This window comes from Syzygium oleosum, unplaced genomic scaffold, assembly GCF_021117445.2.
Source record: "Syzygium oleosum isolate NSW1041296 unplaced genomic scaffold, Sole_v2.1 Sole_v2.06, whole genome shotgun sequence".
Lineage (NCBI taxonomy): Eukaryota > Viridiplantae > Streptophyta > Magnoliopsida > Myrtales > Myrtaceae > Syzygium > Syzygium oleosum.
In genome coordinates, this window is record NW_026607490.1 from 12949857 (window position 1) to 12963308 (window position 13452).

The 13452-nt window shown below is 40.3% G+C and overlaps 2 protein-coding genes across 4 annotated transcripts; both read left to right on the plus strand.

The window, feature by feature from the left end:
- The first annotated feature begins 2181 nt into the window (after positions 1 to 2181).
- LOC115682843 (kinesin-like protein KIN-13A) lies at positions 2182 to 10528 on the plus strand. 3 transcript variants are annotated; one of them, XM_056312335.1, is made up of 15 exons: positions 2182 to 2413; positions 2566 to 2645; positions 2838 to 3096; positions 3440 to 3661; positions 4640 to 4831; positions 5315 to 5419; positions 5797 to 5874; positions 6047 to 6128; positions 6570 to 6732; positions 7790 to 8119; positions 8441 to 8659; positions 8764 to 9343; positions 9451 to 9516; positions 9837 to 10063; positions 10232 to 10528. In XM_056312335.1, the coding sequence occupies exons 3-14, from the start codon at positions 2890 to 2892 to the stop codon at positions 10017 to 10019; spliced, it is 2427 nt and encodes an 808-aa protein (XP_056168310.1). In that variant the 5' UTR covers positions 2182 to 2413; positions 2566 to 2645; positions 2838 to 2889; the 3' UTR covers positions 10020 to 10063; positions 10232 to 10528. The 3 variants fall into 3 exon arrangements, with proteins under 3 accessions (XP_056168310.1, XP_056168309.1, XP_030463064.2); XM_056312334.1 differs by having other exon boundaries at positions 2183 to 2417; positions 10185 to 10528; XM_030607204.2 differs by having other exon boundaries at positions 2183 to 2413; positions 10185 to 10528.
- A 901-nt stretch (positions 10529 to 11429) lies between these two features.
- LOC115682902 (uncharacterized) lies at positions 11430 to 12979 on the plus strand. Its single transcript, XM_030607261.2, has 5 exons — positions 11430 to 11729; positions 11928 to 12034; positions 12128 to 12275; positions 12394 to 12588; positions 12673 to 12979. The coding sequence occupies exons 1-5, from the start codon at positions 11508 to 11510 to the stop codon at positions 12904 to 12906; spliced, it is 906 nt and encodes a 301-aa protein (XP_030463121.2). The 5' UTR covers positions 11430 to 11507; the 3' UTR covers positions 12907 to 12979.
- The last annotated feature ends 473 nt before the right edge of the window (positions 12980 to 13452 follow it).

A 13452-nucleotide genomic window follows, 5' to 3' on the forward strand; every position in this document is an offset into this window, starting at 1 on the left:
AAAATTCCTCTTTCGTTTGAATTTTGTACGAGACTCCTTTTTTGTTCTTGTTCTTTTTCCATCTGGTTGTTGTTGTAGAGACAAATCTAACGGAATTCTCAAGGAAGCTATCTGAAAGTAACCAAAAAAAAAGTCAACATCAGGACAGGGTGAAATTACACAAAAATCCTCAACACATCAGAAATAGTACATGATTGCCCATAAACTTTCAATTATTATACGTCGCGTCATGAAAGTTCCATTATATTACGCCCATTAACCTTTCGTTATATTTTTGATTGACACATGCAATAAATATGATTTAAGGGGTGAAAGTATAATTTCATCGTAATTTTTAGGGAAATTTCTCTAAAGTCAATAAGAAGATATTAAAAAAAATGAAATAACGGAGAAAAATAAATTAACTAAAATTTATCGGAGGTCACACAGCATCCTATTTAAGGTTGCAAGACACTACTATAGAGTCGTGACGAGTTAGCTCCAATGGCTACACCCAAGGTGATGTTTACAATCGACGGAGTGGATGGAAGGAGAAGAAAAAGCAAAAGGACGTGCTTTTTGAGATTTGTATTTTGAGAGAATCCCATTTTTTTTATCGAGCCATCAATTTTTGTTACTTAGCGTTTTACCTGTCATTTCTAATATGTCGATCCACGTATAAAAGAATCAATTTTTGTTACTTAGTTTTTTACCTGTCATTTTTTATATGTCGATCCACGTATAAAAGAACGGACGACATGATGCTCCTTCCAAAGAAACAACCTCATTGAGCAGTATTTTAAAAGTTTAGGTACCGCATTAAATAAAACAAAATTTTCGAGGGACAATAATAAAAATTAACCAAAAGGTCAAAGACTTGTGGTATTATTACCCTTTTGCTAAAATTAAATCTTAAATCGGATGAACGTACCCAAATCCTACTAAACTATACAAAACGTTAATGCCCCGTATAATTTTCATATTATCATACTTGGTATATAAGCACCAAAACCATGCAACATTTAATCCCCTTGACATTTTGAAAATCCATTTTCCGTGCAAAACGACATTCATGTGAGCAACATAAGAAAGCTAATGTTTGTGTTCTCGAGATTTGAGAAATCACCGTCCATTGATTCGATCAATCCACAAACAAGCGAAACATTATGATATCGCCGGTAAATATTTTTTTCCAAAATACGGATTAAATAAAAAAAAATTACGCAAAATAATCAAACATCTTGTTTAAACGAATGTGGTAATTGAAAGAAATGAACGCTTGAGCAATTTTGGTGGTCAGCACAGCAGCAGGGGGCAGCGACTTTCTCCAAACGGTGGGGCCCGTTGCGTCCCTGTCTCCCTCCTACGCAGCGCAGCAAGTGGCGCCTGTCCGAAGCGGCTCGTCGTTTTCGTCGGTACGACGATTGGGGAACCGAAAAGCAAAAGATTTTTTGCAAAAATCTGCACTCGGCCGAAAGCCAGAAAAACGAAGGCAAAATTCGCAAAAAAAAAATTAGGTGAATCACAACGTGACATTCACTATCGGTTTTTCAATTAGCCGTTTGATCAGGGTAAATGACGCGAACGATCTTTAAATTCTTCCCGATGTGCAACACGGTTCCTGAACTTTTAATTTATTCGATAGGGTCCCTGAACTTTTGCTCGATATTCGACGTGGTCCTCGGACTTTTAAGCTATTCAATGTAGTCCCTGAACTATATAAAAATGTTCGTTATAGTTCTTGAATTAGAATTATTTAGTTTCTTAACCATGTGCAATATGATCAGTGAACTTTTAATTTGTTCAATGTGGTCCCGAAACTTTAACCCAATATGCAGTGTGATTTCCGAACTATTAACTTGTTCGATGATAGATGTTCAATTTAGCCCATGAGCCATATGAAAATGTTAATTGATGGAAGGACTGCATTCAAGGGCTACATTAAATATTAGGCAATAGTTCAGAGACCGCATTGAATAAATTAAAAATTCATAGATCATATTATACATCAGGTTAAAGTTCGGGACTGTTCGGGTCGTTATCCCGTTTAATTATCATCTTCATTTTTTTTTCGAATTTGGAAAAAGAAAAAAGAAAAAAAACGAAGATCCGCAATTACACTCCAAATAGTTCTCTCCTGTGTCAATTTATCTTCTCTCTCTCTCTCTCTCTCTCTCTCTCCTTCACAAGAAGATACATTTCATCGCAAAAAACCTCCTCCTTTCTCTCTCTCTCTCCGGCGTTCTCGTTCCCGGCGATCACCTGCTGCTGCCGGATAGGCATTGATGTTCGTCTTCGGTGGGGAGGCTCCGATCGAGCGCTAGGGTTTCTGCGGCCGCCGGCCGCCGGTCTCAGATCTGCGGAGCACAGATCTCGAATTTCCCCCCCCCAACTCCCCTCCCCGGGAGCGATTGCTTCGCCCCGACTCATCCCGGTTGGTAACGGTCTCTCTCTCTCTCTCTCGCTCTCGCTCTCGCGGAACACGCATTCGATTCCCGATGAAACGATGCGGTCTCGGATTGCCGGGAGCGGTTTCCGCGGGGTTTAGAGATTGCTCACCCGATCGATTGCGGCTTGAATTTGCAGATTCTCTGGGAATCGGGCCTCGTCCGCCGCCGGTCGCCCGCCTTTCGTGTTTTGCGTCGAGTCTGAATCCTCACCTCATTGTAAGTCGGCGCTGTTGTTGTTTTTGTTCGTCCGTCTTATCGTTCGCTTGACCGATCGCTGGATCGTAGGAAAGGAGTGCGCGTTTGCGATCGCGATTGCGATCGTTGGATGTTTGAAGAATATGTGAGTTGGGTTGATTTGGGAGGATGGATTTTGAATTTTTGTTCGTTGCGTGTTGTTTGTGTGCCAAGAGTTGATAACAGATCTTGAAAATTGGCTCCCCAAAGACGTTCGCAGCGCCCCATGGGTGGCCAGATGCAGCAGAGCAACGCCGCGGCTGCGACTGCGACTGCTCTGTACGACGGGTCCCTGCACAATGCAGGCCTGCCGAGCGACACCGGCGACGCGGTCATGGCTCGATGGCTGCAGTCTGCTGGGTTGCAGCATCTGGCCTCGCCTTCGGCATCCACCGGAGTGGATCACCGCCTCCTGCCCAATCTCCTCATGCAGGTATCTCTCCCCTTATTTCATCTTGTTTTCCTGTTCTCGATGATCATACCAGTGACGCGTCAATTGCTTTCCACTTTTGATTAATCATTACAATGGCAAGTTTGGAGGGGTGATGATTTTTTAATCGTGGGCATCTGTCAAAATTCGAGATTATTAGAAACAAATGTAGAGTAAGTTCAACCGTTTACTCGGCAACCTTGGGGTACACGATATTTTGGGAAGTTTAGCAGTTGGCATGTTTGCTATACTTAAATGCAGCTCAGGGTTGTTGTGGTTTATGGTCATGGTCTTACTATTTTGTTCAGAAAATTCAGCTGATAGGTGCTATGGTGACATGTTATAGGGATATGGAGCACAATCTGCTGAAGAGAAACAGAGGCTATTTAAGCTGATGAGGAACCTCAATTTCAATGGGGAATCTGGATCAGAGACATATGCACCCACAGCTCAGACTTTTGGAGGGGTGGGTGAATCAGATGGCTTCTACTCTCCTGAATTCAGGGGTGATTTTGGGGCTGGGCTTTTGGATCTTCATGCTATGGATGACACAGAGCTTTTGTCTGAGGTATGATTCTCATCACGTGCCGGATAGAAGTGGATATCTAGGAGATATGAAACTATATTAGTGTCATGTACTTTAAGTTGGAGAGTAGTTCTCAGGGTAAATTTCCATCAAAGTTCTTATATTTTCATGAATCACCTATAATAATTACATTTACGGCATAGCCAATATATGAAAGAATAGAACAGCTGTAGAAGCCATTTATAGCAACGGAGTTCAAGCTTTATTAATGTATCTAACCAGAAAGTAGCATTCCACTGTGCCTGACTCCAAAAGTTTGATAATGCATGGTCCACTGATTCTCTAACCTTGTCCGAAACTATACCAATCCATAGTTTGATTATGGTGTTTTAGACAGCGCAATGACTAATGGCACCAGTTTCTTGCATTACCGATAACCCTAATTCTCCATTCTCCTTTCATTTTATAATTTTTATCAATTACCATCTAGCATTTAGTTGCCATCTATATCATCCTTGCTGTTCCAGCAATTCCCAGAAGAAGAAATTTCTTTTAACATTATATGTCTATCTCTTTATTTCTGTGTGTAAATTATTGTTCGGATTACTGGGAAAGAACCATTTTCAATACTCAAGGAAGTAGTTGGGGCGCCCAAAGGAAGAATCATGAATGAAATTTATTGCGAGCTGATTTTATCTCTGCTTTCGTTAAAGGGTTTCATTTGATTTGCTTTCCCTCCATGTGTCCATACTTGAGTTGGGGATAGTTGTCTATAGAGTGATGTTTCAACTATCCGTTTAATCCTTCAAGCATGTGTTAATTCCTGTGGATCTGTGACACCTGTTTCTAGTTTCATGGACAATGGAATTTGCTTTGTTTCCCCTATAAAATAGACGCATCCATAAGCTGCTGGCTTTCTGATAAGGCTCATGATGATTCTGCACTTGCCATTATCTGATTTTGTATCTTATCCAATACTTTTCCTGTTCATTTTACCCAATAAAAGATGTTTATTTTCAGCATGTCATTGATGAACCCTTCGAGCCATCGCCATTCATGACTGGTGGCCCTAGAGCATTCGAGAATGACTTAAATCTGAGAGTTGATACCCAGCAAAGAGGACAAGTGGATGCAGATGCATCAGTTTCCTTTCCCACGAATGAGAAGGAAAACACCACAAAGGAAAATAATGTGGCTAAGATTAAAGTTGTGGTATGCTGGCTTGCTGAACCCACTTTTATTTGAATATGTGTCAGACGTCTGCTGCTCGTTTGTTGTTTATTTTGTTGTCTTTCTGCAGCCGAAGTTTTGACTGTCAAAGAGAATGACAGATTGAGCTAAAGAAATTTTAAGAAAATTCGAAAATATATATATAGGGCATTTTGCATGTGCCTTCAGGTCTCTTCTGAGGAGCTAAAGAATTTTTTTACCTGTTTTTGATTTTTCATGCACTTAATAAATTAATTAATTTTTTGGAAGAGAAATATGCGAATTTAATACATTTTTTCAACCTGTGGAATCTCGTTCCTTTATCAGTATATTTGTGGCAATTATGGATATTTATGTGGCATTGTCATTGCTCTTTGTGGCATTTTGTACAGATGGCCATTCTGTTTCCTTTAATTTAATAGACCTGTAGATTACGCATAGTTTGTTAACAATATTCTTATCTGTGTGATATTATTATTATTTTAGGTCCGTAAAAGACCTTTAAACAAGAAAGAGCTTTCCAGGAAGGAGGATGACATTGTCAATGTGTATGACAACGCTTACTTGACTGTCCACGAGCCTAAGCTAAAGGTTATCTAATCTCTCTCCTTGGAGAAACTATATCTGCAGATTCTATTGTACCTTTTTATACTTTTGAGTCTGCTCAATTGAGTCTCCCGACTTTTCACTTATATTACATTGACAGTGGCTGGAGTAGGAAAACATCAGTAGTATACTGGTTTAATGTAGTTAAGATCGTTCTTGTTGAAGTTCGGGCCCTTGCCTTGAAATTGCAATGCCTCTATGAACATTCCTTTAGAAAAAGTAGAATTAACAAGGGCAGAATTTTTTCTGAGATAATTTTCGGATGTATGCCTGTGATTGTGCTAAATTTGTATGATTCTTGTTGTTTTACACCTTTTGTTTTATTTATTCTGATTATATGGTTTTTAATTCCGATGTTTAAGGTGGACTTGACCGCATATGTTGAGAAGCATGAGTTTTGTTTTGATGCCGTTCTCAATGAGCATGTCACCAATGATGAGGTAACATGCTTACATTCTTACGGAGTTTGAATATGTTATTAACTATTGATAATTCATTGTGTTGAATTTCTATGTGGGAGGCATTTCTGTTTCCTTGTTAACATGTATTAGTAGCATTTGGTAGTTACTGTGTTTTTTCTTACTCTTGATAGAGATATAATTGCTTTTGCAGGTGTATCGGGAAACTGTAGAACCGATAATTCCCATCATATTTCAACGAACCAAGGCTACTTGTTTTGCTTATGGTCAGACAGGTACATGGAAGTGTTTTCCTTACTAAATTTTGCTCTTGATCCACTAACATCTACCAATCTTTAGAAACTGTGTCTCATTCAGTTTTCTTTGTTGGAAAAAGCTCACTGCATGGTATGGGATCATGTCTGACGTCTTTGCACTTCTAGGGTTATGACCAGTGCTCTCTATTTTTAATGTTGGTGTGGGCAGAGTAGGAAATGCAGTAGTTAATATGTACTTTAGCCCCCATTCTTGAATTGTAAAGCCTCCGCATCTTTTTTTTTTCAAGATTGTAGCTACACAAGTTTCTGGATGATCAGCATCAGAATGTTTGACTCCATCTCTCTGTCTGTGTGTGTGTGTGTGTGTGTCTCTCTCTCTCTACATATATATATGTGCATATTTTTTTTGGTGTTGTCGTTCCTTGACTGATGTATGGCCAATAATTTTATTATATCCAGGTAGTGGGAAGACCTACACTATGCAACCATTACCTCTAAGAGCTGTCCAAGACCTTGTCAGATTGTTGCATCAACCTGTTTACCGAAGCCAAAGATTTAAGTTGTGGCTTAGCTATTTTGAAATCTATGGAGGAAAGCTTTTTGATCTTCTCAGTGAGAGAAAGTAAGTATATTTTAGGAATATATGCCGCATGACAATGGATTATTACTTTGTACTCAGTTGACTAAAATCATTTGATGTTACAGATTATTTTTGCTTGACTGTTCTTTTTTTTTTTTTTGTTAGAAGGTAGAAAGAAAGGAGCCCCGCTCTGTTTAAAAGAAGACATTTTTTTTGTAGTGCTGATAGTATACGGCATGTTAATGTAGCATTACACGTTTCCACCCAGTAGAGTGTGTATATATTTTACAGTTGAATATTGTAACGAATGTTCATGCTTGATTGGTTAATGATATCACATTTGTAACTTTCTGACACAAGGTGACCACTTATTGATGCATTTCAGAAGAATGAAACCTTTAGAGCTGTAATGCCATGAATTGAGCAAACGTCCTTATAATTCTTTTGAAGAACTTTCAGTTGTTGATGTTCGTGTACTCTTATCAATCATGAGGCTCTCTCTATCTTGTAGACACAAGCACCCACCCACTTGCATGCTACACACATTCATATTAAGTTTTGATTATTCTGTGTACCTCAGGACCTTCACAATCTGCAAACTGGATGATTTTCGTTCACATGTGGACCTTGGAGCCATCTCCTTGATCTTGTTAATCGCTCAGATTCGGAATGCATGAAAATTGGTGTCACTGTATCAACTAGTTCTTTCCTTTGTCACTGTATCAACTAGTTCTTTCCATTGACAATTATGCTGTTGGCTGGCTTTACTCCTCACAGCATGTTTCGTGCATGCTGTTTAATCCTGGGGACACAGAATTTCAGGATACAGACATTGTCATAGCACTAGGGTTGGGGCTAGATGCATTCTTAAAAACAATCGGAGATACTTGAATAAGTTCATTTTGCATGAATAAGACTGGATTTATGGTAATTTACAAATGATAACATGCATGATAAATATATATGTATGTTTCTGTATAAACATGGTAATGGCTAATGCTTCATATATTATTTAATCTATATGGTGCAATTCCCTTTTGTAGTCTGTTGATTGTTGATGTATAAGTGCACTTTATTCACATGGCATTTTTTATTGTAGGAAACTTTGTATGAGAGAGGATGGACGGCAGCAGGTTTGCATTGTTGGGCTGCAAGAATTTGAAGTTTCAGATGTGCAAATTGTTAAAGAATATATTGAGAGAGGAAATGCAGCAAGAAGTACTGGCTCAACTGGTGCCAATGAAGAGTCCTCCAGATCTCATGCTATTTTACAACTGGTAGTAAAGAAGCACACTGAGGTGAAAGAATCGAGGAGGAACAATGATGGAAATGAGTCTAAAAATGGGAAGGTTGTTGGCAAGATATCTTTTATCGATCTTGCTGGTAGTGAAAGAGGTGCCGATACAACTGACAATGATCGACAAACACGGTATAGTTTTCACATTAGTATATTTACATATAACTTGTTAAAGCTAAGGTGGTTGGGTTTTTAGTTTTTCTGATGGTGTCTCGATGATAATACTAAATTGAAAAGGTTCAGCCTCTGTGTCATGTCTGTCTTATACCTTGAATAGGAGTCCATCTATTACTGGCCTTGCTTCCCTTGATTAGCAGGGGTACTGCATACAGATTAGTATGTTTGCCTATTTCCTAGCAGCAGTAGCCCCTTCCCGTAGGAGGCCAATAGAAATGTTGTTGTTGTTTATCTTCTGGTTCTCTAAAACTGGCCCTTTCCCATGACATATTGTAGGATTGAGGGTGCGGAAATTAATAAGAGTCTTTTGGCTCTCAAGGAGTGCATTCGTGCTCTGGATAATGACCAGATTCACATTCCTTTTCGTGGAAGCAAACTCACTGAGGTGCTCCGGGACTCTTTTGTTGGCAACTCAAGGACTGTTATGATATCTTGCATATCACCAAATGCAGGCTCATGTGAGCACACACTCAATACCTTGCGATATGCTGATCGGTATGCTACTACTCTCTTCTGTGACCTTTGAAAGGAAGCTACTATGGTTTTCCTCGGCTCCCAAGTTTCTTGTGTTTTAACTTGATGTAAATACTTGTGAACAGTGTCAAAAGTCTCTCCAAAAGTGGAAATTCAAGAAAGGATCAAGCTGTAACTTCAGCTCCTGGTAGTAAGGATTCTTCATCGCTGTCACTGTTGCCGAATTCTGCTGACCTGGAGGACCAAGAGGTTAAAGCAGTTGATTTGGGTAGAAGGGTTGTAGAAAAAGAAAATGTTTCTCACAGTTCTGCAACTGATTATGAAAAGCTGCCTTCAACTTTTTCATCAAACTACGCATCCAATGGTAGGGAGGAAACTGGTGGTGTGACCTTTCCGCCAATTGACAGGGACAGAGTCGACATGAAGAACACTTATGGCAGTTCCACAAGTCAGAGAGCAAATTATTACCAAAATTCAGTTGATGCAGAAGAGAAGGTGCAAAAGGTGTCACCTCCACGTAGAAAAGGGCCTAGGGATGAGAAACAAGAGAAGCCTGGGAACTGGATGAAGAAAGAAGTCGTGGGATCGGATCTCCCCACTTCAAGCTTCCCGCAGCAGAATGCAGGCAGCTATAGTCAAAGTAATGCTGGTTCTAAGAGACATGAATCTGAATTGATAGATGGGAATATTAATGCAATCCTTGAGGTTTGTTTCTATCAAGGCACTTTTCTTTAACTTATATATCTTTAGTTGCATGAAAATTTCTCGGATGCCTTTTTATTACTCTCATTTGCTTTTGAACTGTTGTCCAGGAGGAAGAGGCCCTTATTGCAGCTCACAGAAAGGAAATTGAGGATACTATGGAGATTGTTCGCGAAGTAAGCTCATAATTAAGATTTCTCTTCAGTTTTGGTTATTCTCTGCATGATGACTTTGTTTTCTACACTCGAACAGTTCTATTCTTAGCTTTTAGGGTGATAACAAATGGCGCCACTAATGTGAGTCAAGGATGAAATGAGAGTTGGGTGGTGATAGTCGCTTGTGATAGTGCTAGCTGCTTTGGTTCATGTTGCATCTACTATAGGATGGATATCTGTCAAATATCAACCCTAATCTGTTGTGCACTATTTTAGATGGGATCTACTACTTAGTTTGTCCACATTGCCCGTACCATATAATGATACTCTCTGGTGGTCAGGAAATGAAGTTGTTGGCAGAAGTGGACCAACCGGGTAGCCTCATTGACAACTACGTGACGCAGTTGAGCTTTGTGCTTTCACGCAAGGTGGCAAGTCTCGTGAGTCTCCAAGCTCGTCTTGCCAGGTTCCAGCATCGACTGAAAGAGCAAGAGATACTTAGTCGTAAGAGGGTACCTCGTTAAGGGAGGCACGGTTCTGCTCCAGCGATGGCACAGTTTACTGTAATGTAATCTCCGTCGCTAGTTACTTGCTATTACTTATATGATTAACGACTCGTCTTGTATTGAGGAGATTAAAGCTGCATGGTTGAACTTTGCCCTTTCATTTGTATTGACTGATGGGCGCAGGTACAAGTCAGTGGGGTCATGTTTGTACTTAAATTCGTGCTGCGTAGGTGCACAGGGAGGTATTGTGTTGGAGGGCGATTCACGGGGAGGAATTGCAGCAGTTGATTATTGAACAATGCCGTTCGCAACCGGACTTGCTTAAAGTGAAAAGTGGCGACGAGAATTGCTTCTCGGCGACTGCTCGTGGTGGGTAGATCTGTTGGTGTCGATTGTAATCATCGAACAAGTCTGGTGGCTCTCTCTTTGCTGTAAAGGTGAATCATGAGGGCCTTCGGGCTGCTGTTTGTCTGTTGATTGGAAATTTGAAAAACACTTTGCTTGAAAGGAAAAGAGAAAACTCTCAAGATAGAATGTGCTCCTTTTATTCGCTGAATATATGTGGCATTTTGCCAACCCCATTGTATATTTCTCCTTGCTCCCAGAATGTGTTGTGAAGAGAACAAATCAGCCGATGCCAAATGTGTGTTTTCTCTGTCTTGAATAATGAAATACCAACTAATTGTGTGGAGAAGGACAAAAGAGAAAGGAACAGGACAAGAAAATATTTTGTAAACCCTACATACACACACATACATATATACTAAATTCAATCTAGATTGTCAAATTTGATGGGGTTCATTATCTTCAATAGTTCATATTTAATTTAGTTTATGTACTAAACTCGTATTATTGTTTTTCTCATGTAAAAGGGAATTTGACTACGAAAGCTTCGTGTTTTGATTGCCTGATAAGTTTTATGTTTTTTGGACTCTCGTTAATAGAATCTCGCTCAAAAGGCTGTGACGGTGGCACGGTTTTGTCGTATAATTAGTGGCTAAAATATAAAAAATTCTTAGCGCTTTTATTGCAGCAATAACACATGATTTTTTTCTTCGGAGTTTAGTCATTTCTTAATATGTAAATTCAAATGGATAAATCACGTGATATTTCTCCTTCGATTCATAATTACCCTATCATGTCGATGGACGATTATCGTATCCAAAATATCCCGAATGCCCGAGGAATAATAATAATAATAGTAATAATAATAATAATAACTTAAGTAAAAGAGCAGAGCAGGGAAGATTCTCAATAAGTTACAGACAGAAAAGAAAACAAATATCGGCTAAAAAAAGAAAAAAAGAAAGAAAGAAAAAAACAAGGGAGCAGGCCCGGCCCGACCCGTCCCAAAATGTGACCGTTACATATCGCAACGTTCGACCCGATCCCTTTCTATCTTTCCACACGACTCCAAAAAATGAATAAAATGAATTCAAGCATTCTCCCCTGTAAACACAAACCTCCCCATCTCTCTCTCTCTCTTTCTGATTTTCTCTAAGGAAAATGGCGTTGAGATCGCTCGACAATGCTCTCCCGATCACTCCGGAGAGGCCCAAAAAGCAAGCCAAGGTCGCAATCTCTCTCCCGAAACCGCCCTCCGCCGTCAATGACGAGAACAGGGCCCCGCTGCTGCCGCCGCCGCCGCCTCCGTCTGGAGATTCCGCCGTCGACTACGTCTCCTCCGAGAATCTCGCGGCAATTCCCGATCCCGAATCGAAGATCCACGTGAGCTGCCTCACTTTTCCCCTGGCCCTGATTTTAGCGTTCGTCCCTGCATTTTCGAATTGTTAAAGTTTTGAACTTTTCCGGCGACGGTTATTGTGGCGCTGGGAAATGCTCAAATTGGTTCTGGAAATAGGAAAGGGTATGGATTATGATTAGTTCTGTCTTTCGAGTGATTGGGGTTTTCTTCTTTTTGTGAAGTGCTTGATGGAGGGTTTGGAGTCGAAGGATTGGATAAAGGTCTGCGATTCGCTGAACAATGCTCGCCGGTTCGCATTGTACAATTCCGATCTCATGCTTCCTCTGTTGTAAGCTCTCTCTCATCTCATTCTTTGTTCACTAGACATGGAATGCATAATTTGACTGCGATGAGGTTTCGATATCGTGAATTATATGAGCAGGGAAAAGGTGATGCTGGTTCTGGTGAAGGCCATGAAGAACCCCAGAAGTGCTTTGTGTAAGACCTCCATCATGGCGGCATCGGATGTCTTCAAGGCTTACGGCGATAAACTGCTCGATGCAGCTAACTCCAGTGCCCTTGACCAAATGGTATGACTCCAGAAGTATCATATCGTTTCTGTTTATTTTGGTTAATTTTGTTTAATGATTAATTCATTTAATTCTTTTGAGGAACTTGATCGCGATCCTTCTTTTTGTGGCATTTCAGCTGCTGCAGCTGTTACTGAAGGCATCGCAGGACAAGCGGTTCGTGTGTGAAGAAGCGGACCGAGCTCTGAGCGCAATGGTGGGGTCGCTGACTCCTCTGCCTCTTCTCCATAAACTCCGCCCCTATGTCAGCCACTTCAATCTCCGAGTCCGGGCAAAAGCTGCTGTTTCCATCTCCTACTGTGTCTCCAAGATGGTAAATTTATCAGAATTTCCCTTTCTCGTGGTCGTTTCATTGTTTGAGCTTCAAGGGTGCTGATGATGGGTTTGCTCTTTTTAGGGCCTAGAGAAGATGAAAGAATTCGGGTTGGCGTCGCTTCTTCAAATGGCTGTGGAGTTGTTGAATGATAGGCTGCCAGAGGCGAGAGAGGCGGCGAGAAGCATGGTGGTTTCGATGTATGAGCGTGTCACAGAGAACCAAGACCAGAAGCAGGAATCTTGGCAAAGCTTTTGCCAGATCAGTTTACCTCCTGCTCATGTGCAGTCCATGATCAAAATTGTATCCTCTCAGTAGTGTAGGGTCAGGGAGAGAAGCAGTAGCTGCTGATGTAATAGCAGAAGTAGCCGCCTAGTGGTCATATAAGTCCTAATTTAAGGTTCATGTAAATTGGCATTTACATGATTTTCTTCGTCGCTTGTATAATTTAAGATTCTGGAATATAGTAATTTGCCATGGAAATTCTTGCAGTTCACTGAATCCCATTGATGTTTGTGTAAAATAAAATTGATACCAATGAAGACTTATTTATTTAATCCCACAGTCTCTTGATGGGTTGTGGTTATTCTACTGGATACAAACTCAACTTTGTCCTTCAACAAATTTGCTTAATTGTCCACCAGATTTGGTGGCCCTCATGACGGGCTTCATGATAATTCAAGTCCTTTTATCAAATTTCTGAGAGAATGATCAGAAAACCATAAAAGGGTAAATGAGATTAAGAAATTTTCTGAATTTTGGACCAGGAAAGTGAGAAAAAAGCTAACTTATAGAATCTGGGGCAAGTGGTGGTGACATATCATATCAGTAAAAGACATTTGGGCTTAGGAACATAAATCAGGG